Source organism: Mya arenaria, chromosome 6, assembly GCF_026914265.1.
Source record: "Mya arenaria isolate MELC-2E11 chromosome 6, ASM2691426v1".
NCBI classification, from domain to species: Eukaryota; Metazoa; Mollusca; class Bivalvia; order Myida; family Myidae; genus Mya; species Mya arenaria.
Window position 1 is genome coordinate 69388379 of NC_069127.1, and position 25995 is coordinate 69414373.

Genomic DNA, 25995 nt, shown 5'->3' on the forward strand with positions numbered 1-25995 from the left:
AACTACCTCAAACAACTATGAAATTACCGATATTAGTAAATGTTGGGTAACGCTTTGGTATGACCAGTGATAACTGAGTAAAAACTCGCTTGGGGTTTAATACTATCCTTGCAATATGACGTTTTTGATTCTGACAATTCAACTTAATAGTTGAATCAAACATATTTTCATTATACTACCTGTAGATGATCACTGAGATTTGTGGGCTTCAAATCAATGGCATCCCTGTCTTTCTTTAGCCAGTCGCACATCTCTTTCGCAGCGGTTTTCACGGTAATTTCTCTGTCACTTTCGGTTCTGTTATCTAATTGGTCTTCAAATGTTAGGCAATAGAGAAGTATTTGAGCTGGATACAATCTTGAAAAGAATCTATCCGTTGATACTGAAAACTCATACATATCTTGTGAAATAGTGCTGGCAGCTTCTATTTCATTTGCTGAGCTGCAACGAAACATTGCAAATGTAGTTTAATTCGTAAATTAATTTGTGTTCTACATATTACACAAGCTAAATAAAAGGAGACACTTACCCAGGTCGGTTGCAGTCGTTAAATGTTTTCGCAAGTCGCATAACAAACAACCTCAAACATTTCTGAAATATAGGTCATAAAACAAGCACACACATACAGAAGTAAAACGATGTTTATGTAAGTAATCATATCAGCTACTTTCGTAATAGCGCTTGACATGTTGGATCTATTATACAACTTGTTTGGTATAAAACAACAAGACAATCGGTAATGGATTGGCTTTAATCTGTCATTGGCACCATTAAACGTTTATACACTGAACTATTCGGTAACTATATTGCAATCTTATTTTGTTCTTGAACACAAATCAATCTAGAGTAGAAAAATATATAAAAATGAAGAGAACGGATTGTGTTTGAAGAGTTGTGTCTGCGACTGCAAGTGGTATGATTTATCAGTGGTTAAAATAAGATCCTTCAAAGTATTGTCGCTCAGATGAGTAGCAATTGAGTTTCTCTGATCCAATTCATCTGATGACATTAATCGCATAATGATATAATGGGAAGTTAAACGACAAGTCCATTAGTTAAGCGTTTAAAATCACGATGGTAAGCGATTAATTAAACATTGAATAGTTGTTTAACATAAGTGTATGAAATACCTCTGTAAAGATATAAAGTGAAAAGTAGTAAACTAAATGCTAAAGCTGTGTACGAGTAATCAGTGATGACAACCTTATAAAATTACAACTTCTTAAAAACGTCTTAAATCAATTCTATACTATCCATCTTAAGAAACAATGGATTTTCTTAACTTCCTGCTGGTATATATATTTATTTATTTTTAAATATACATTCATTTTTATTAAACAAATCACTTACGAGAAGTTCAAACCAACAGTGACATTTGTAAATCTCCCTTAAGTGTATTTACTAAACAAACCTCAATGCCATTCAGCTCGTTGTCGTTTTTGGAAGATTGATCCTTGCGTTGATCATAGTACATAGTCGCTAGTGTAGCACAGCACACATCCATAGGAAAGTCTTCTTTTTCGACAATCCATTCAAGGTCTGAAGGACTTATACACGTTAAGATACTTCTAGGCAAGTATGTATCAAAACGAAAGACACCTCTCAGTTTTTCAACCACTTTTTTTAGTGGGCTGTGAATAGAGTTAGACAAGGTTATATATATATATATATATATTATATTATATTGCCATTGTCAATACAACTGCAAGTCAAAATATTGGGGGTTAAGAAAATACCATGCATATATCAGCCATTTAATGTGAAATGAATTATCCATGAGTACCATGGGTGTCTGGGCATGTTATGGTCAGTGGAATTAAAAAAACATAAACTTCCAAATTAACACACTGATTTTTTACCTGCGATCACGTTTACTGTCCGAATACATCAAGGTTCTTGTTTCAGAAACGATTTTCTCTATGCCATTTGTTCCCCACCAAGCAGAATTCTTTTGTTCATATTGCCGATCAACTTTACAGCTTTCAAATGGACAGCAAGTACCATTGACCACGTGCAGCAATGGAAGACAATACATCCAAGAGATTTCATTTGATGACCAGCTTCTCAGTATTGTCTTCACAGCAATCTCGATTAAACTATATGTGGCATGTTATATATGCTTTCCATTATGACAAGTAGTTGAAACAATGATTATGAACATTTAAAACAATTAAAACTTCGAACGCCATACATTCCAAATGTTCTTGGTCAATGTTTTGATATTGATAGCAATTAATTTCAATTATTACCACATGAATGGTTGCAAATCAACTAATGACCCAATGTTCGAACATTTACTGTTTAAATATATAATAAATATACATCATATATAATTATTGTAATGCACTCACGGTTCGTCGAACATCTGCAGAAGGGTTTCAAACGTACTGCTTCGCATGGAGACGTTATCGACTTCCACCAAACAACTTTCGCAAAGATGAGCCAAATATTGTGAGAAAATGTTCATATTTACCCGATGGAAGCAAAGACATATGAGTATTGCTAAAACAGCCTTTTTCTGGCCGTTCATCGCAGTGTTGCCCTTTTTCTTTAGTGACTTCAAAGACGAGTCCAACACGGGTTTAAAAATCTAAGAATCAAAACATAAATATAATTTTTGTTTGCATAATTCGGTATCAGACTTGTTTGGTGGAAACATTGCAACAAACAGCAGGTTTTAAAGAAACATTAAACGCAATACATTCATTGAAGTATTGTTAATTTAATTATGTATGTGCGAACGTTTGATATCGAATATCACACATACCTCTTCAAAAAACTCTGCATCAGTTTTTTCCACACCAGCGTCAATGTGATATACCTTACGCAATCCACGCACAAGGCTTTCAAACAAGTCTACACACTCATTGATTCTATCTTTCGACAAAATGGACTTGCCAAGCTCAGAGTTGTTTTGCAACAGGGGTGGGCAAAATTTGTGTGCGAATTTAACTGCTCTCTCTTTACAATCTTTTTTATATGATCCAGTTAAATATGACACAAATTTCTTCCCCAAAGTCTGGGACTTTGGTCTTGTAGCCATACCGTCATATTGATGCCAGATTTCTGAAAAAAGGCGATTTCAATTTCATATTTTAGTTTCATACTCCTACATAGTTATGAGAATTACACCACGGCATATTTGTCGAGTGAATGATATAAAACTATGGATACAAATGACATTTATATACAAATGCCTGTAAGAATACAATATGTATTTTGTTCAATTAAATAACAGAACTACATTTATGTTAAAGAGGAAAACAAACGATGCTATTTGAAATTTGTGTTAAGCATAATGTGTTCAGTATATGAAAACATATATTAAAATAATTGAATAAGCAAGCTGGTCTTAAACAAACATGATAAGGCATAATTTATACGGCAAATATTTGAAAGTAATTCTCAAATCTGCGTAAGACGTATATATATATATATATATATACCTTCTAGAACATATATATATTATGAAACATTTGAAAACACAGTGGCCAACATAAAATTGGATGTACTTTTTGATAGGTCATTTGTAGAAAGGCAGTAGTAAATGTGGTATAAATTTTACACTACATGTTTGTGGTAGTAATTTCCTGAAATCCGGTTCTAACATTCTACGATATAACAACACCGTCGAAAATGACGTTTTTGGTAATCACGGCAAGTGAAATAATACCACTTTTTCGGGACTTAGAACCCGACTCTTCGAATGCATCTATATGCTAAAGTAATGACCATTGTTAAAGACACTATGTTCATCTTTTACGATACTCATTATGCGATCGTTGTTTGTCTTAATGTTTTAGTTTATGCAAAATAAGAGTTTCCCAGAAGTGTGGAATACCCCCGTGTTTCGCCTGAACATAGTAATGGAAAACTACTTCCTTGAAAACAGACCATAACTCCAAGTTTGTTTTTGCTTTTCCTCCTATCATGATCACCAATATGTCTTGTTAAATTAATGTAATTGAGCAATTGAGAAAAATGTAACGCTTTTGGCAATAAAAATAACAAAGGAAAACAATATATAATAAGCTTAAATATAGTTATGGGTTTTGCATACTGCACTTCCTCTCATTTTGTTCTATAATTGTTTAATTCTTTATTAAATTCCATCCAGTTGTTTTGAAGTTTTAATCCGTTCGAAACAAAAGAACAAAAAGGATTAACTCTGTGATTAGCTAACATAGAGTTATGGTTCTTGTAGTTTTCACTTCCCTGCAATGTGCTTTACTACTCTATGAAGTGTTTTTAAATTCCATCCTGTAGTAACCAAGTTATGGTCTGGGCAAGAAAATGTAGTAATCATAAAAGGCAATAACTCTGTAATTAGCAAAAATGCAGTTATGGTTTTTATTCATTTGATGTGTCTTATTATAAATGAAGTTGAATTTACTTCCTTCCAGTAGTTTTCAAATTATGCGCCGCACAAGAAATATTGCAACGTACCGACCGATCGACAAATCTAAGGCTGACTCTAAAATACTCCAATAATTTTCATTTGTCGGATGTATAAAAAGATCGCTTTTGCATGTGAAAATTACAATCTGATTTATGGCATACGCTCAATATATAACTTTAACTCTTGATTGTATGATATTTGGTCGCACACGCTTTGAAAGGATGGCCTTAATAGTTTTATACCATTAAGTTGTCATCAAGAATTGTCTCCTCTTAGGAGGCTAACTCTCATGATTTAGGGAAAATGTTTCCTTGAATATAAGAAAATCTTTCCGACTAATTATCCGTTTTGTTTCAAGTACCTTTTCCTTTCAGAATTGTATCAGGAACGCCGATTGTTCTATTCATATGTTGTCCCGAATATGCATGTTTGTCGTAGTACTCCTCCCATTCATTGGTGTTAGTATTGCTTGAGTAAACACAGTACTTGTACCGGAAGCCATAGTTTGTCAATTGTTCCTTGTGTATTTTCATTTCGTAGTCGCATTCAACGTAAGTCTGGTCAAAACTGTAAACAAGAATAGTTTCCGGTTGTAGATGGAATTATCAATTTACTTTACCAAAGGAAACAGTTAAAATAGCGCACCCGAGATTATCTATGAAGTAAAAATAATGTTATATAAGGCATTGCCTCTATGGGTTAGATGTATGCAGTTTTAAAACATTGACTCATCAATACAATATATATATACTTCAAACAGTAATTAGGGTTTTAATTTTAATAATTAATGTTATGATAAAACATCAACAAATATCGATCTAGTAATATAATTTAATCATGCACATTTCAAGAGCTTCGTTCATGTTCTCATTTGGTATCCGAGAGAGCATGGGAACGTTACCATGTATTTTTTATTTGCTAACGCGGAAAAAACCCAACTAAAAACAAATGATGGCAACTTTAGCAGTCGTTCTTGTGATGAAGGCCATTTAGGCTCATACAAATGAGAACTATTCATACCCATATAATGATAGTTTTTCATCATTGACAATAATGCACAAATAAGCATTGTTTAACATTGTAATATGTTAAACCAAAAGTGACAATTTTAACATTTTGACGAAACATTTCGCAAAATAGTGTGTTTTTGTCTTTTCTAGTAAAATAATCAGGGATATAACGGTTTTTGTATACGCAACGATTTTGTTATTAAGCTTATTACACAAATATAACACAACGTCTTAGCAAAAATGCATTATTTTATCAAATGCCACTTACTCGACTTGCTGCATGGTGTGCATTTTCCAGTCGTCAATACTCATTCGTAAGGTGACAACATCTGTTTCACTTGACAAAAACTTCCGTTCAACAAGAACGTGAAAAACGACTGTAACAATCCGGTCCTTGCGTATTTGCATCGGTTCAACAGAAGCTCTTTAAATCGGAAACACATAAAAACCCAATTATACAATAATTATCATGAAATACGTTAAGGATTTATGAATGTTTTATTAGAATATGTTATGACTATACCTCCATGTCTGTGAATTCCTTTTTGTAAGATGTGTTCTTATTAAAGTGGCCCATCCACGATCATATAAACGGACACAACCTCGATCAATGCATTGACGAACTCAACTAGCGCAATTATGACTTAACAAGTAATACTATTACTACTGTAGAACGGTTGTCATATTACAAAGAATCAAACAAATACTGTGCAGTTAATGGCAAAACAAAAATATTCTGAATAACATTGAGTCTTTATCCAATATCTTTTTTTGATGTCGGATGTGCCGCTAAACAAAAACCTGTATATATCAAATGTTTTCAAATATATTAAGTTTGTTTGCTTAGAAGGCAGTTGCTTGTGTGATAAAATGATCATGATGAGTAAAGTTATTGCCTATTGAAAGTAGTGAGTCGTCCGTTTGTCAAACAGAACTGCCTTATACGACATTCTCTTCGGAGCAACATTTCTCATGAGCTTACTTGCACGAACTTTTCCACGATTAATCAATTTGTCCAAGTGAAAAACATTGCCCTCATAACTGATAACTTAATTTTAACACATATAAACAAATGTTTTTGACTGAAACCGCTAACTGTAAAACTTAATGTTAGTTGATAGCATCAGCTAGAAAGCTCCTTTTCTGGACGGAAATGACCGACTGGGTTTCTGAGTTTCGAAAGTACAACATATACATTTCGTCCGAGGCATCAACTAGATGTCATTCGCCAAGTTTAATCGAATATGTATTCCCAATTCCGAAGGTTATATTTGTAACCAACATATATGGTAGAAAAAAGTTGTCAGAGATTATAATGCAGAGATAACACACTAGCTATTTACTTAAATATTAATATAATTAATGTTGCAAAATATGTTTTTTGCCTTGGTAATCCCAGCTGAACCTAGGGTTATGAATAAATTTATATAAAATTAAGTAGAACAAGAACAATCAATATACCTAGTTGATTGGTATGTCTCGTAAAGTAGAGGTCAACCAAGTTACTTTTTTATCATTTCTTACATGTTTGGGAATTGTTTTTGTTTCATCTAACAAAAAGGAAGCTTAAAAACACTTACGTTGCCTCTCTAGTGTTTGCTGTCTGTTGGCCTTGAACCTACAGCATAAATGAAAAGTTATGAATGCTCATATAAACTCTCATTTTATTTGTTCCATTCCATTTCATATTCTTAATAAATAATAAATAACAGTCATATTCTTACCCAAACATTTCTGTTGGTAGCAGACCCATTGCTGCTAGCTTCTGATAAAGTCGCTTGTATTTGTGTTTTGTCTTCCTTTTCATTGGCCTGGCTTTTGCGATAAGCTGCTTGTGGTTGTGGGTTTACGTTTGTGCCTGTATTGTTTGTTTGTGCAGTTGCTTGAAAACTGTTTGTCAATGACAATGTTGTATGTTGTGTATTTATTATAGCACTATGATGTTCTTCATCGCTTGGTTTTATATTTATCGCTTTGTTCGTTGACGCTAAATTTGTTTCATTGCTGCTAAGTTGGCCAGTATTCATTTGGGAAGAATTTTGCAGTGTTGTTTGGACAATATTCTGGGGCGAGACATTAGGAAGTTCATGATGGTTATGTGATATAATTCCCTTAGGAGTATCATCAAAAGCGTTGTCATCTGCGCACCCCTGCTCATGTTGACCAGGTTGATTATAAGCTCCAAGTATGTCTAAAATTATCATAGATCGCATAAGGATGGAATGAATATATGTTTCAAACATTATGTCCCCTGAGCGTCACTTGCTATGAACAAGTAAACGATTAAATAATAAAAACATGCATTATAAATGGTTGCAATAAGTGTTCAACAAAGTGGGGGAAAATGTAACCTTTGAACCGCGAAAAATTGTTTTTAAAAGACTGTTGACCATGGATCTGACCTTTGATCTACTGAACTTAATGTATTAAGGGTCATTTACGTGGCCATCTTACATCTGGAGTGTCACGGTCCTAGGTCAAACCGTTCTCAAAAATGAGTGCGGTCAAAACCGTGACCTTTACCTTTGACATACTGTCTCCCAAAACAAACGGGAACATCTACTGGTCAATGCAAGATTATTACTTGGTATACCGACCTATCCACAGAGTGCGAATCATGGCATTTGAATCAATATAAGCCCTATATTTAAAGGAGGCATCCAATTGGCCTTATTTCAGTGATATTGTGTCATATTAAGTCCATCGGCAAGCCAATATAATATTATCTATTTTCTAACATTAATTTCTTATTTAGGTAACATAACAATGGCATACCTTTAGCTTGATGACACGCTTTGCATTCTGTATTAATATATTTTTCTTCTCCACAATCAACACAAAATTCAGTTTCTCTTTCGTCTTGGAATATATTTGGATCAACTATGTTTCCACAGCCTCTACAAAACTTTTTTGTTGCGCCTTCAATAAGAATTGCAGTGCAAGGCTTGCCATCCTTTTTAGAAATGCCTTTGCATTTGATTGATTTTGGTTTGATGGGTTCTTGCTCTAAACCGAAACCACATTCTTCACAAAATTCTCCTTCTTGTCCCGATCCCTGGCAATCGGGGTGAGGACACTTGATCATCGTAGTTTTACATGATTTCCTTTTTATGATGCTTCAATGAAAAGACAAAAAGATAGTGTATAGAATACAATTTACACTCATGACAAATAATGATGATGATGTTTTGTTAAAACTTTGATGTGTGTTACTCATCTGAGTGTATATCATGTTTGTTCAGATTTTAAGAGTTCGTGAATCGTAAATTTAATAATAACAAACGGTTATTATTTTCATTTATTACTCAATTGGCAAAGAGTTCTTTTATGTTATATTAAAGCTATTGTTTTATCATTTTAGTATGTAGTATTGCAGTTAACATATTATTTACCTATTGGCTTAAACTTTCTGACTGGCTGTCGTTGTTTTAACACCCAACTGAGTGCATTAATTGAGACCAAAAGCAACGAAGTGCAGGATTCAAACATTCAATACTTACAATACTTGCAATGCTAGGCATTTAATTAAATATGGACGTACTTGAAATTAAACACAAATGTGATACAATTTTTAAATTGTTATCATTATAAAGGTTTAAAGTGTTGAGATACGTTTTCAGTTATACAATAAAATATAACAATTTAATATATTTATTATTATTTTAATACAAAAACATTTCAACTCAAAACAGCGAACCATAATTACAAGAATACTAATAAAATACAAAAGTATTGCGATTTATTTTAATATGCATGCTTTGCATGAGACGAAAACTCTATATTTCTGTTTCTTCATATTGTTGCATGCAGTTCGTATTTGTTTTTACGGAAATCACTTCGTGGGGTACAGAGCTTGGTTCCATGATGGAACGTTCACATCGAAAGTCGGCGTTTCACACTGGGTATTTGTTGTAATTCCTTATACGAGTATTTCTGTATAATAGTTATTAGAAGAAACAAAGATGTCTATGAAACAAATAAATATAATGCAGTTCAATTAACAAGTCCATTTTAACCAAACAAAGGGATAAAGACTTTGACAAGTCAGAAATTTGTCAATTAAAAGAACAGTTAATAGTGACACAATATAAGACCATGGAAACAATGTATATGGGTGTTACATGGTGGCTTGTGAAAACAAATTATTACAGGTAAGACAGTTCTTGTCAAGTGAAGCCTTGAAAGCCGTCGAAAGAGAGTTTTCAAACAATATTTGCGATAAAAGACGACAGATATCATGTAAATAAATGTGGAAGAGCTTGACATACACCCTCATATGAACAAGGAACACGCAAAAAGCATAGAGAAATTTAAAGATATGATGGATGATGGGCTGATTATTCTAAAAAAGCTGAAAGGTAGGATGATTTGAGGTATGTTGTGTAGTTTTTGGGGCTGCAAAAGAACTTAACAGAAACAATGCCTACAATATATCAAAGGTGGATATACAATTAAAGAGAAGAAGCATCAGTAGAAACATTAAGACAATGGCTGAATAAAGAATCAGAATACTCCATGATTGCAAGTAAAACTGTACGAGGACTTTTAAAGAAGGAAAAGCTGAAACAAGCTTTAGTGTGTATCAGTCAAACATAAAACTATTCCAGAGAAACGGTGTTAAATAAGTTAAGGCGAACATGTTTTAGTAGCTACAGCACACTTCGCACCGGAGAGAATACACTGGAAAAATGGAATAAGGCATTTTGTCATATTTCAATGCATTTATCACTTTTCTTAGTCATACAGATGCACGATGACATGTGGCATTATTTAACTGTAAGAAAACTCATCATCAGTTGTTGCACAAAGCCGTGTTGAACTCTAAAGCGACAATATTTTAACAGGTGTTTGCAAAACAGAATGCCGATACAGAATAATAGCACTTAAACGGTTCAAGGAATGTTGTGCTATAATAACAAGAGAAACCAGCCAGTGCATTGCTAAATGACGGCAGCACAACAAAATGTACATTTATACTGACATTGCATCTGAAATATGCGTTTCTGAAAATTATGCAGAAAAAAACGGTTAGTACGCTAAATGCCATACTTGATACTTTGAACCAAAGATAGTACAGTTTCAGATTTAAATGGCGATGAAAGCCTAAGAATAAAAAATGTGCCTGCAAAATTACAAACAATTGATTGGACTGAGAATAGCAAAATCCGACAACATTTACAAGGAATTTAATTTTCTTGATAGAAATAGAAAACTTTACAAATTCATAGAACTTGATTATTTTGAACTATATCGGTCGCTGTATTGGCAAGTGGTAAAAAGCGAACCAATTGCTCTACTAACTCTTTTCCGCTTGAAATATGTTGCACTAGTGAATGGAATGATGAGTCAAGCAATTATGCAACATTCTTTAACCTTAAAAAAGGGTATTGATTCATAATCTTTCTGGGAAACAGAATCTATGAGCATTTATATTTAAGAATGACCTTTTAAATATGTTTACCAAAGAGCTAGTGACAAAAGAAAGATTGTATGATAAAACAAAGTGCAGATATCGTTTCCTTGGAGACAATAATAGGCGAGTTGCCTGATAAATATATCGCGGCCAATAAAAGGTTGCAAAATACAGAAAACGTTTTCAAAAAGATCCTAGTCTACAGTTAGAGTTTAGTGACATTGAACATTATCCATTGAGCAATTATGTGTCAAAAGTAGAACTATCCAATGTCAAAAATAATGAAAAGAAGTAGTCTTGCCGCATTTCCTTGTTGTTTGGCGCGAAAAGGCCTAATAAAGGGTAAGTTCAAATGGTATCAGCTAAACATCAGAACATCAGTTTAATTGACACAACTAATCAAGGTCTAACTTCAGAATGACCTCTTTGACGTTCTTGACGTATAAAAGTCATACATTTAGCAACCACAGCAGAAATGTTGCGGTATGATCCTTCAAAAGAGAGTCCGGCTGATTTTACTACAAGATGAACGTCTGTGGCTAAAATAAGCCCAATTAAGTTGTGGTGGAGTGGGCAAGGTTGTTTGACAGATGAAGAAGAAAACTGGCCCCAAAACAAATTTGAATCAGATGACAATGCAGAAGTTAAAGTGAAAAGCACATGTTTAATAGTTGATATCTAAACATATATTTCCTGTATACCAAAACACTGGGAATTAAAAATACTTTCTCTAAAGAGATATTCAGACATTTGGGGAAAATCTAGCCGGATCAAATATTTTATTGAAAATTGTTAAAAAAGAGGCATCTAAATCACAAATATGTCACTAGAGCTGACAGCTCAAGAAATACAGCAAGTTGATAATATACTCATTTTAAGTGCATAGAGGAGCATGAAATTTTATCAAAGGGAGCAGACACTATTAAAAGTTGCAAATTGTTGTCATTGACCAAATGCTGGATTCATAATTATAGTCATATGGAGTTCGTAAATTTCCTACCGGAAAACACAAGGATTCTAATTGTGCTACTTAGAGAGCATCCAATCACAAGATGTAGTGTTAAACATAATTATAAGAAAACAAACCAGAGCGATATGCTGTCAAAAATAGTATGAGCTGGTAGATACTTTCAGATAGTGATGATGTGATTGGGAAAGTAAATGTGCCAAATGAAAACGTTGGAAAGCAAAATCTTTAAATCATTAACTGAGTATTGGTTAGGAATAGTACAAAAGCCTTTACAAACACAGTCGCAGAAACCTTTCTCACAAAGCAAAAAAGAGTAGAAGTAGTAAAGAGATAGTCTTGTGTGTACAATGTAAAGCAGTCGTTTGAAAAAGCCTTTGGCATAGACAGCGACTCATTCTTAACCTATTTCTACAGACTTGTGTGTAAAATGATTACCAAAGACAAATGGATTAAACTCTGCATGGTGTTTTCGTGAACTCAACTACTTGTTTATAATCAGTTCGACAGTCAGAAGATTACCAGAAAATGAGCATATCAGAGACATGGCATTTTATACCACCAAATGCTCTGCATTTTGGTGGAATTCACGAAGTATTGGTAAAAAGTTCGAAGAAAGCTATTAAACAGATTCTAGTGAAAGCTGGAAACGGATGAAACCATTGTCAGCTTTTGTTAGAGCTAAGAACCTTTTAAACGGTCGTCCGTGTTGACACCCAATCACTTTAGCATGGGCTATCTGGTGGCAAGTTTGCGCCAGATATTGTGAACAATTCACATCTTGGTACCAGGAAAAGTTAAATGCAGTTCTGGGTAAAATGGAAAGACGAGTAAAAGCCGATGGCCCGAAATACATATCGTAAAAAGAGCCTTGACTTCAAAGTAGGAGACTTAGCTTTCGTCGTCGATACTACATTTCCTCGGCCTGTTGATGCTTTAACGCTTTAGTTAGGCTTCAGTGGTCGCGATGGTCACGAGAGTAAGTAATTCTTTAGTAATTGAGCGGAATCGTTATTTTACCTCAAGGTAAACACGAACTATGATCTACTGGCCTGAAACTCAAAAGGGGTCTTCTTTTGGTCATGATCAACTGGCATACCCAGTTTGAAGTTCCTGGGTTCAAGCGTGTTTAAGTTATTAGGCGGAAACCATTTTTTACATCATGATCACTGCAATGTATACTGCGACATTGAAATTTGACCTACTGGTCCCAAAATCAAAAGGAGTCATCAACTAGTCATGACCAACTAGTATAGCAATTATGTGCAAGCATTTTTTAGATATTATAATTATTATAATGACAATTATCAAATTTTAACAAGTTTCCTTAGTAAATGGTATATGAAACCTAGAACACTGCTAAAGAAGTTGTTCATACATACGTTAATAACGAGAGCTGATATTTTGACATTAAGCGATTGTTATCAACTGTGCTTAAAAAAAACATACAATAAGGAACTAGGCACTTCTCCAAATATAGAAGGGAAATAGATAATTTGAAAAATCATCACGTTTATCATAAATATTGATATTCAACTTATCGTATTTAACTTCAATACTTATGTGAAAAACTACAGAAACAAGCTCAGTAGCAAAACGTTTAAACATTAACCCGGTCTAATGGCACTGGGAAACGCCAAAAACAAAAAAAATCAAAAACAAGAAGAACAACACAAAACTCCACAAACAGCACAGTGCATACATACTATATATGTATACTGGTATATAAAACTAGGTATGTTTATCAAGGATTGTTAGGTAACGCCTTGGTACGGTCAGTAAAAAAAAAGGTTAGAATATTTTATTTCAATAGAATATTTTTTGTAAATAGATACAAATTTGTATTGTTTAATTACGTTATTGCTATAATTAGATTATAATGTTGATAATTTTAAATCATTTGTATTGAATAGAACAATTAAAACAAAGGTGCTAAGAGAAGTAGTGGTGGGATTATTGTTTATATAATTGATAAAATTTCAAGTCATGTTGAACTTGTTAAAACTACTGATGACTGCATTTTGTGGGTGAAATTAAAAGGTGTATTTTTCCATATGAATAAAGACATATTTGTTTGTTTGTTGTATAATGTGCCTCATTGTAGCAGAAGAGAAGTATATCAGGATATTAATATATTTGACTTATTGACTAATGATATTATTTATATAGAAAATAAGTATGGGGATGGTTGTAACTTTATTTTGACTGGGGATTGGAATGCTAGGACAGGTGAAAAGGCTGATTATGTTGATAATGAAGATATACATGTTTTGAATTTATTACCTGATGATTATGTTATGGATGATGCTCTGCCTAGAAATAATAAAGACAAAATTGTTAATGAACATGGGAAAAATATGTTAGAATTTTGTAAAACAACTGGTTTGAGAATTTTGAATGGAAGGTGTGGTTTAGATGATAAAAATGGTAATTATACATGTATAAATGCACAAGGGTGTAGTGTAGTGGATTATGTTTTATGTAAAACAGACTTGTTTGAATATATATCAGCATTTGAAGTCAAAGAACCAAATATCATATCAGACCATTGTGTGGTCAGTTTTAGCATAAAAGCTAGTGTGCCAGATGATAATATCCTTAATAATGATAACCATGCTATTAACAGTGTACCCTTTAGATATAAATGGGATACTGATAAGAAAGATGTGTTTTTACAGTCTTTATGTGAAGAGTGTAATGTTGATAAATTTGCTAGGTTACATGAAGAAATAAATATTTCTAGAGACAATAATGATTTAGATGTTAACCTTCAGTCATTAACAGATATTATGGACAATATATGTAGTCTTTTGTTTAAAAAAATATCAGAAAAAGTAAATATAAAAATATTATTTTAAATGATGTAAAAAAAGATGCAGACTATTTTGATGAAGACTGCAAAGACTTGAAAAAAAGGTATTATAAATGCTTGAATAATTTTAGACAACTTTCTAGTGATGAAAATAGAATAAATATGGTGCAGGCTAGAAGTAACTTTAAAAAAACAGTCAGAAAAAATACATTTTTGTATGATAAATCACAATCACATTAATTGGAATCAATGAGATTTTGTAATGCTAAGTTGTATTGGAAGATGTTAAAAGGTCACAGAGTACAAAAAACATGCTCACTAACATCAAATGATTTTATTGAGTACTTTAAGTCCATAAATGATCCTGAATCTGTATTTTATCAGCCGGATGAAGATGTGTTGCATTTTAATGAAAGGTATTTAGATGGTGAGTTAAATATTATGTTCCAGGAATTAAATGTCCCTTTTACGGTTGTAGAAGTTAGAAAAGCTTGTAAAACACTTAATAATGGTAAAGCCAGTGGGCCAGATTATTTTATAAATGAGTTCTACAAATCTGGATGTCATAATGAAGCATTTTGTAATGTTTTATGTGCAATGTTTAATAAGTTATTTGATTGTGGTTATTACCCAGACAAATGGTCAGAAGGATTTATTATACCACTACATAAGAAAGGGGCTGTAAATGAACCAAGTAATTATAGGGGTATAACTTTGTTAAGCTCGGTGGGAAAATTGTTTACAAAAATATTGAATACTAGACTTAGTGAATGGGCAGAAAATTATCATGTGTATATTGAGGCCCAGGCTGGTTTTAGGCAAAAGATGGGCACTATTGATAATATATTTGTATTACATAGTATAATCACATGTTTACTTGATAGCAATAAGAAATTATATGCAGCATTTGTTGACTTTTCCAAAGCTTTTGATTATGTTGTTAGAGATATACTCCGGTATAAATTGATAAAACTTGGTGTTAGGGGAAAGATGTTAGATATTATACGTTCTATGTATATGAATGTTAAGTCAAAAGTGAAATATAACAATGAATTAAGTAATGATTTTTCATGTTTATTAGGGGTACGCCAAGGAGAATCTCTATCTCCGTTTTTATTCTCAATGTATCTTAATAATATAGAAGAGTATTTATGTACTAATAACTATCAAGGTATTGATTTTGATGTGTTTAAAATATTTATATTACTCTATGCTGATGATATAGTTTTGCTATCTGATACAGAGGCAGGATTACAAGAAGGGTTGTTATTATTAGAAAATTATTGTGAAAGATGGAAATTAAGTGTGAATCCAGAAAAAACGAAGGTTATGGTGTTTAGAAAAGGAGGAAGATTAAGTAGAAATGTAAAATTTATGTATAAGGGTAGAGAATTAGACATAGTGGATAGATTTACTTACCTTGGTATAGTTTTCACACCTGGAGGTTCTTTTTCAAAAACCTTTTATGCTTTGTCAGGACAAGCACTTAGGCTTAAAAGTTGTATATCTAAATATCCTTGCATTTCAATCAAGCATAGATTGGATCTTTTCGATAAACTTATTTATCCAGTCTTGAGTTACGGATCGGAAATATGGGGTCTTAGTAACAGTCTTCAGATTGAACGAATACACTTACGTTTTTGTAAAGAATTGTTAGGAGTGCGATTACAGACCCAAAATAATTTTGTTTATGGTGAACTTGGGAGAACCTCATTATTATGTAAAAGGTCGATTAATGTCATAAGATATTGGTTAAAGATTGTAACAATGGACACTGTAAAATATGTTAAACTTATGTATGATAAACTTTGTATGCACTTAGAGGAAAATCCACATTTCAAGTCCTGGGCTTACAATATAAGACAGTTGTTACAAGCATTAGGTTTTAATGATGTATGGCTTAGTCAAGGTGTTGGTGACATAAATTTGTTTCTAAATATGTTTAAAAGAAGGGCTACTGATACTTATATACAAATTTGGCAGTCTGAGCTCAGAGAGTCTAGTAGAGCTCGAAATTACGTGCATGTGTCGTTTTTTGAATTACAACCCTATTTGTGTAATGTAAATATAACACAATATAGATATGCATTGTCTAGGTTAAGAATATCAAGTCATATGATGAGCATCGAAACAGGTAGATGGCATAAACCAACAGCAACACCTTATAATGAAAGAACATGCTTATTTTGTAACACTCTTGAAGACGAATACCACTTTTTACTTGAATGTCAATTGTATGCTGAACTACGAGAAATGTATATCAAACCATATTACTTTAAAAGACGGAATATGTTTAAGTTTATTGAGTTGATGACCTCTCAGAAAGCTGTTGTGAATAGAAATTTAGCGATGTATGTGTATAAAGCGTTTGAATTACGAAAAACGTTTCATATGTATTATGAGTAAAAAACATATCCTCTTCGCTGTTAATACATCATGTCTAACGACCTATGACTTATTTTGCAATTAATGTACGTTTTATAATATGTATACTCATGGACATATTGTCTATTGTATTATGAAATAAAACTATATCATTATAATTTTGTACAAATGAAATCTTAATGTTATTCATTTTATCTATGTGAAGTCAGGGGGAATTAAGACGGCCTTACTCTTCATATGGACATATGATGGTAGAATTGCCTTTACTAATGAAAATTAACGGTAAGAATATAGCAAACAAATTACAGATACTAAAAAATTGCTTTATCTGAGTTTTTTATCCATAAGCAAATAAAAGATGATATTTAAAAACAAAATTTTCTACGGGACTGCAAACCGGAAAATAAAACAAAATCCTCCATTAACCCATGAATACAGTAATTATTAATTGAAACACATAAAACCATCTTTTAAAAAAGGAATTGTTAATGTAGTCAATCCTAGATACCAAGAAAAACTCAGATCGGAAAATGTTTGTTCGTGAAAAAACTGCTTAATTACGGTAAATTATCATTATTAGAATAATGTATCCCATCGGATAAGAACCGAAAGATGTTCGACAAACTATCCGACAAAATAGAATAAACAAGAGGGCTCTGAACGCATGTTAACATGCTTTTTTTATTATTTGACCTGGTGACCTAGTTTTTGACCGCACATGACCCAGATTTAAACTTACAGATTATTTATATAAACATTCTGACCAAATTTCATGAAGATACAGTAATAAATGAGATCTCTAGAGTGTTAACCAGCTTTTCCTTCAATTTGACGTGGTGACATAGTTACTGCCTTCTTAAGGCTGTTACCCCTAGTGAAAAACTGTCCACTTTTCCCCATATTTCCAAATTTGATAAGTGCAGATTTCATAACATTAATGAATAAAAATTCTTGACAATACTTACTATTTCACAAAATAATGTATGCATAAAAATCTTTAAAACATATAGTATATCGGTGGTCGAAATAAGCACAAGCCCACAACCCTCCACTGGTGAAATGTCATCTGGGCTTGCTCAAATTCTGAATTTAATACAGCAATGCTTGTTAAACATTTTGATGCCAAGCAATAGAGTTATAATTCAGGCTTGTTCATCCCGAACTCTTATATTTTGATGACTGGTATATATTTTGCCATTAAAATCTAAATTAGATATTTAAGCCTGATTTTGTATTTTTCCCTAATGTCACTTTTTTTATTCCAATTTGCATTGCACAGGTGGTAAAAATAATTCCATAAAATACACTGACAAAATATTTTCAATCCTTTACCTAACATAAGTAGAGTAAAGGATGATGAGTTTTTGTACAAGAATAAAATTACAAGTATGGTACCAGGTATTGTCAAGAAACATTTCTACTATTAATAAACGGCAATGTGAGTGGAACCGATTTCCAATAGTAAAACAGGAACTGATTCCCAACACTTTAGTTCTTTAAGCATTCTGTGTAACTCTCCAAACTTGCCCCAGGGTCTGAAGTAAAAAAAAATGACCTAATAAATATTCTGCTTTGTGGAATGTTATTAAATGCTTGATCAACACATATCCACTGAATATTATATATCTTCAAATGTCTGACCTCATCAAATGCAAAATAATCAGTTACTACAATTCAAAAAAGATTTTGGTATTAATTTTCTGTCACATAGCTTAGACTTTAAAATTCTATTAAGCTCTTAAAACATGATTTTACATAAGTCATATATGCACTTGCTACTAAACCATTACAAGTTAAAAGGCCATAAATCACTGATTGTGTAAATCACTGATGGTGCAATCAATTGGAAACAAATGGAAATATTACTTGATTTTGATTGGATGCCTCCATTCAGAGTTTATTATATTGGTCAGGATTTTGATCCAATCAGATCGTTTATTTTACCTAATCTGATGACAAAACAATTTGTAGGCGGAGCTTAATTAGTCCCACCCAATCAACAAAGGAACATTACTTTGAATTTGAATTACTTTTTAATTTTCATTAATTTTGCAAAGTAATTTAAGCACTCTGTTTTAATAAAAAAATTATGACGTTTTTAGCAAAAATATTTCAGTGATCAAAATTCAAAACACAAGTCATTTAAGTACTTAACGTTTTGATACTTGGGCAAATATTTTAATGAAGTAATATTATTTAAATCTGAAAATAGTCAATCATCAAGTATTGAAATAAATCTACAAAATATAATATTAATCTTTAACAATAATACAGGATGCACATAATTCATGCACATAATTCACAACTGTTTGTTTATAACACAAGTAGTTTTAAGGCCAATACGTTTTAAATTTTATTGGGACTTTCCTAGGGGCGATAGTCGGGACAATATTGTGCGAGTGTTCTTCAGGGTAACAGAGCTGTGGAGGGAGATATATTAACGCTGACACACTTAATTGTTGACACTCACGTAGGATATATTTTTTGATATTTAAAATGTCCAATTAAGTTCCATTTCTTGAATACATATTTGATATGTAAACGTAAATTAATCGACAAATTATAATCAATTAAAGCTGCACTCTCACAGAGTTATCAATGTTACAACTTTTTTTTATTTTTGTCTTGGAAAGAGCAAATTTTTGGTAAATATCTGCAAACCAATGATAAAAGATTGCTGACAAAAGCTAAGATCGCAGATTGGCATATTTCGTTCAAAAATAAATGATTAATGGCTTAAGCCGTTACTAAAGGTTTCAGAAAACTGCATAAAACATTAATATATGTGTGGCATGTTAGTATTAATACATACATGCCATATTTTCTGGAGACCATTCAGGGGGATTTGTTCAAAAGTCTGAAAATTCAGGGGGATTTTGGTAGTATTCTGAGGATTTTTAAGCAGGTCTAATTCGGCAAAATTTCAAAGTATATTAAGACGCAAGTACGAAAATAACAAATTGCCATAATTTTGAAAGGCTCCGGAGGGGATTATGTCCAGAATTTAAGGGGATTTGGGTCACATTCCAGGGGATTTTCATCATCGCCATGTAGCATTACGGGCATGACACACGTGCCAATTCACTTGTCTACTACTTTTTCCAGCACTTCATCTATATTTTTATGAGACACAGCCATATTGCATAATAAAAGCACTCACTTGCAAAATAGAATACTTCACAGAAAAATATGTTTCAGAGACAATTTAATGGGCTTACCTTCCTCTAAAATTGGATACAAAATCTGCTGCCTATGATCATAAATGATGACTTTCAGACTAATAGAGAGAATGGAATGAATTATCAAAATTTTTCATTTCAATTCCCAAATAGTCAGATTTGTTTGCTTCTGGTAAAAAGCAAATGCATAATTTATTGTTTTAAGTTCATAAACATATCTTCTTTTGGCATTCATCAAAAAATAAAAACATCACCACCATAATATTAAAATAAATAAAAGTCATTTCATCCGAATTTTCTACTTTCAGTTTCTCTTCTGGAAGTTCTGTTATTTTCCGATATCACCACGACCCCCACCCCCACCCCTCCTCCGACTTCTCCACCCGGCTCCAACCTCCAAGAATTACGGCATACAACCTTCGAACACAATAAAGTATTACATCCGGCCGTATAAAAGAAAACGATATATACCTATGAAAATGAAAGGGGATTTCGGTATTTACCAGGATTTCGGTAATTCCACCGACCGCGCAAATTCTGTCAGTTTCAATCAAAATAATGCATGAAATGTGCCCTGCTGATTTATTAAGTGTCACCCAATAGGTGTTGTTAAAACACACCATCAGTTGATAATCCAATTTAGCTTCAGGACAGGAAGGGCATTATAACTGTAAACAGGCATATATAATTAAACCCTGTGATAAATTTGCGTAATTTTAAACACTTTTTTTTAATTCCGGGGGATTTTCATCCCCGTCCGGGAGACCAGGGGATGGGTCGAAATTCCAAGGGATTTTTCCCCTCCGGGAGATATGGCATGTATGTTAATAGTTTAATAGCAACTAAAAAGGAATACATAGTCATGCATTCAGTGATATAAAACAATAAAATTGTATTGTTTAGAATTTAATATATAAAGAAGAATATAGTAAAATTAATTTAACTTATTATTTTTTTTAATTCAATATACATAAATATGTATCATTCAAGGCCACTGACCCTGATCAAATTTTGATAAGAATTTTTTCAGTAGCATATGACTGTTATCTTTGCCTTCATCTAAAAGCACCAAATATTGTCATGGTAACTGTCTTTACTGTGTATAATTAAGATCTTATTAATAGTTGGTCATTTTCCTACTGATATTTATTCAATATACAAATGTAGTCAACAAAAGGGTGGTTATTGCCTGCTGATAGTTTAAATGATCTTATTGACAAAATAAATTGGAATTGTGGAAAAAAGCATATCATTAAAATTTGCTGTGGGAATATATTCTGTGGAATAAATAATAGTATTATATGTATAATATATAGTTAGCTTAAATAAATATTGTTTCTAACTAAATTACATAAAAACATAAATTGAACTGTTGTTTTTTCACACAAAAAAATGTTTGTTCATTCATGGATCTTTTGATGAAAAAAATATGTTTTAGATCACCTGCCTCATTGTCATAAAAAACATTAGCCTATTCAAATCACTAAAACTCAAAACATATTAAAAAGAAGTTAAAGCCCAAAATTGGCAAATACTGAGACAAATTAACTTGGTTTTGTTATATATCAGTGTGTGTATAGCACATGATATGTGCGGTCATAAATGCTGCAACAGTTGGCAATATTCCTTTGAATAATGTCTTAAAACAGAAGACAACTTTTCTTCTTCTTCACCATTTTGAATTAACTTAAGGACAGACCATACGGCTGAAAGAGCCCTGTATTTGTTTTCTTACCGGTGTTGATAAGGTGATTACTTTTCTCAAACACTTTAAAGCTGCACTCTCACAGATTTACCATTTTGACAATCTTTTATTTTTTGTCTTTGAATGACCCTATTTTTGCCAAAATATCTGCAAACAGGTGATATAAGACTCAGCTGACAATATAAGATCTAAATCAACTATTTTTAATGGCATAAAGCTCTACTAACGGTTTAAGAAAAATGCACAAGTATCCTTTTTTTAAATTAAAAATTAAAATCTGTGATCTGATTTTTTGTCTTATATCCCTGGTTTCCATGCATTTTCGCATAAATTGGCTCATTCCAAGATGAAAAATATAAACTTTTTCAAACCATTCAATCTGTCAGAGTGCAGCTTTAATAGACCTGTAAAGACTTGTCAAAGTGTGCCAAGAAACAAAACTCACAATCAAACTTTGGTAAAAGATCAAATGCGGGGCTATGTGTGCGGCATAGACTGTGCTAATTTTTATTTAATATGATGCAGAGCTAGTTAAGTTATCTTTGTAAAAAGTCTTCGTTTGAAGCAAAAAATGTTTCAATACCCTGTATGAATTTTCTTTACCGGATATTGATTCATAAAAAACATTGCTGTAAGGTGCGGAGCTACTTTTCGCTATATGTCTAAATGGAAAAATCTTCTCCTCAGATCCTCAGCTGGCCTGTTTTCAAAATAATGTCACAGAAATGTTCCTAAGGTTACCATCTGTCAAATTCCTTTACCATATGTTGATCCATAAAAAATATGGTTTCAGAAGGGGGGATTTAAGTGGGTGCGGTAGTGGATCTTCACCAAAAGTGTTCAAATGTCCCTGAAATGAAAGCCCTGGGTTATTTACAACCCATATAGTAGTAGTCTTAAACCCAGATGAAGATCTGTGAGCATTTATTTTTTCATGTTCTGTCAACAACTGCGCCATGTTATTTCAAAATATGTATATTTTACCAATATATTATCAATGTTGGCCTGAATTTGTATTTTCCGTAAGTCAACTTTGTTCCCCAATGTGCAAGGCACAAGCGGTGAAAATAATTCCAATAAAAGTCACTAATTATTATTATTGTTATTATTATTAATAAACTATTACTATTTCAGGAGACAAACAGAAACACAGAGGTGCTATACATTCTGATGGAAAAGACAATAAAAGCATCTCCCATCATTTCGGCGTGGCTCAGATCAAGAGGAGAATTTTAAAAAAGGTACGGTAATAACTGAGCAACTAAGAACATGCAAGTTGCACTGGCTTAGAGTGTAAGACCTATCTCGCTTCATGAGAATTGATAATCATCAATGTATTAAATCAAGAAATTGAAATGTAAGCGTCTTGTCTTTTGCAGTGTTTTTGAAATAGAATATAGTTTTAAAAAAAAACTAAATTATTTTTTTAATATGATTGTGAATGTGTGATGTTTTCTTTTGATCATTCTCTCTCAAAACCAGACACAGCAAACATATTTTAAGTTGTAGATTTTTTTGTTTTACTTGTAAATATAGTTCTGAGGTTGTATTTTAGGCAGCGCCTTTTAATTTTGCTCAATACAAACTAATAATGTAAGAGTTATGGCCCTTTGTAATTTTTAAACAAATACGTTTTTTTTCATGTTTTGTAAGCCCATTATAATTAGGGACATTTAATATTTTCACCAGCTGCATTATAAGGCCTAAAAAAAAATATGTCTGTTTCGGGTAACCCGACCCTACCTATAAAAATGTGCCGACCCTAAATATTTTTTTCCGTTTCTGAGCAAAAAAAATATTTGTTAGCGAATAGAGAGTTACGAAGTGCGGATAAATGCGAATTGGACGATCAGAATTATTGTTTATATGATAAAACAAAGTCAGGCAATGACAGTAATGTAGGAAAGACTGCCATGTGCAAGGAAACACTCTGAACTTACGACAGATTTTGAAAAAAAAATCCCTACCTACCCTACCTAAAATTTTTGGGAAGGTTACCCTAAACAAAAAAATATTTTTTTTGGCCTAAAGTCAGACCAAAAATGTCCAGTAAGTGTCCAAACAATAACTAATTTAGAATCCTTTCTCAAATCCGGTGATTGATATAGGGCCATGTCTGTGTTTGTCTGACAAAAAAACAATTATCAATCTTTGAGTTAAATTGACAAATATTGTTGTAAAATGTTTTGTGAAGACATACAATTGGCTTACTTTTGTGTCATTAGGATTAAGGTTTCTGCACATAAAAATATTTAGAATAGCATTTTGGTCAGTCGGTTCACGTTCAATATTACTGATAGTATAAGTGGAAGCAGTGACTTAAAATTAATTACCAAACAGTTTCTGCTCAATTGCTTTGAGTTAACATACGAGTTATGAAACTTGGAATACTAGATCTTGGTGGCATAAATAAAAGACCTTGTTTCGTCACATTGACTTGTAATCAAGCACTAACTTCCTCTAAAAAAATCAGGTGATGGTTGGGCATACACAAGAAGACATAGATCACATGTGTCCAGGCATATGAGTAGACAGGAGTTTCACACTCTGCCAAACTTACTGCATCAGAGGAGCAGAAAGCTTCTCAAGATCCCGCACTGCACACTTAGATATAGTCTTTGACTACAACAAGGGGATGAAAGTACAGAGAGGTCCAATTGAAATCAATTCTGTGCTGCGTCATTTCTTCATTCTGGAAGTCGATGGACATGATTTATCATGGCATCAAGTGTGCAGTTTGTCGACTATCAGCAGTCTTGTTCACCAGTTGTGCGACTTGAGCTGGTAGCTTTATTGCTTGAAGCCATTGCATAAGAGGGGGAAGGTGCAGGCTCATCAAAAAGTCTCAAAAGTTGAAACTAGGAAAAGAAGTTTGTCAAGAGTGTGAATCGATTTGCTTTGAAAGCAATCGTTACAATGATACATACTATGTGTATGTTAAATGAATTGAGATGCTTAAATAAAGAACCGCTATTCAAATATCAGGAAACTGCATTTTTCACACTAAAGGGTAAATGATGTCGCCATTTCCTGTATGTATTTAAATAAGATATGTTTCCACAATTAATATTTTTAGGGAATTTTTCTCAACCTAATGAATGAGATTAAATTGTACAGCGTTATATGGGCTTAATATGTGTTTTCTGTTTCTTTAAAATTGGTGAAAAATTGTCAGAAGATAATTAGACCAGTATCCATTACTGCAATCATACAATCAAATATACAGGGACAAACCCACTGGGCATATAATATAATTAAACCCTGTTTAGGGGCACGAGGCAAACAGAGTTACTTTCAAACGTTAAAGCTGCACTCTCACATTTTGGACGTTTTGACAACTTTTCTCATTTTATGTCTTGGATTGGAACCATCCAATTTTTGCGAAAAATTAAATGGCAGATTTTTCTATCTAAGTTTAAAACATTGATGTTTTATGCACTTTTCTTAAACCGTTAGTACCATTAATTTTCGAACGGAAATATGAAATCTGCGATCTGATCTTTTGTCAGCAATCTTTTATCATTGGTTTGCAGATAATTACGCAAAAAATTGCTCATTCCAAAACAAAAAAAGTTGTGAAAACGGTATATCTGTGGGAGTGCAGCTCTAAATGTTTAATTTCTTGATTTTACTACTGTATTAGAAATAACAGGGGTTGGGGCATATTTTTAGTGTTTTTATTGTTTTTTTATGATTCATACAGTCATACTTTATTCCTCAGGGCATAACTTACAAATAGACAAAACTGGAAAATGGTCATATCAAAAGGTCAAAGATAATGCAAGTTGAACAATCATATTGTACATGGCTTGTATTTTTGGTATATTTTGTTGCATATGCTATAGAAAAGTTGAAAGTTAAAAATAAATTCATAGTTGAAATGATTGCTTTGAATGGTATTGTCAGATGAGAAACGGCACTATTAAGAAATAGGTATAATGGTACTTTATTTATTTTAATCAATTTTAGATATTGTATGAAAATTATTATCTTATTTAGGACATGAGACCTTTTAAACAGTTATTGATAATATAACAATGTGTATATGAAGCTTTAGATCAACACTTAAAGCTGCACTCCTACAGATTGTCAGTTAAGACACAAAATTGTCTCAAAATCTGCTGA

At 32.5% G+C, this 25995-nt stretch overlaps 1 protein-coding gene across 1 annotated transcript in view; it reads right to left on the minus strand.

Moving 5' to 3' along the window:
* Positions 1 to 25995, minus strand: part of LOC128238250 (E3 ubiquitin-protein ligase RNF213-like) — a 144250-nt gene that overhangs the window by 96469 nt on the left and 21786 nt on the right. Inside the window, exons 2-12 of the mRNA XM_052953955.1 lie at positions 8185 to 8525; positions 7134 to 7600; positions 6990 to 7027; positions 5678 to 5833; positions 4761 to 4966; positions 2768 to 3066; positions 2352 to 2590; positions 1860 to 2096; positions 1412 to 1631; positions 530 to 591; positions 180 to 441 (exon numbers count right to left, since the gene is read on the minus strand). Coding sequence (XP_052809915.1) covers positions 180 to 441; positions 530 to 591; positions 1412 to 1631; positions 1860 to 2096; positions 2352 to 2590; positions 2768 to 3066; positions 4761 to 4966; positions 5678 to 5833; positions 6990 to 7027; positions 7134 to 7600; positions 8185 to 8494 — 2496 coding nt within the window. The 5' untranslated portion in view covers positions 8495 to 8525. The remainder of the gene's footprint in view (positions 1 to 179; positions 442 to 529; positions 592 to 1411; positions 1632 to 1859; positions 2097 to 2351; positions 2591 to 2767; positions 3067 to 4760; positions 4967 to 5677; positions 5834 to 6989; positions 7028 to 7133; positions 7601 to 8184; positions 8526 to 25995) is intronic.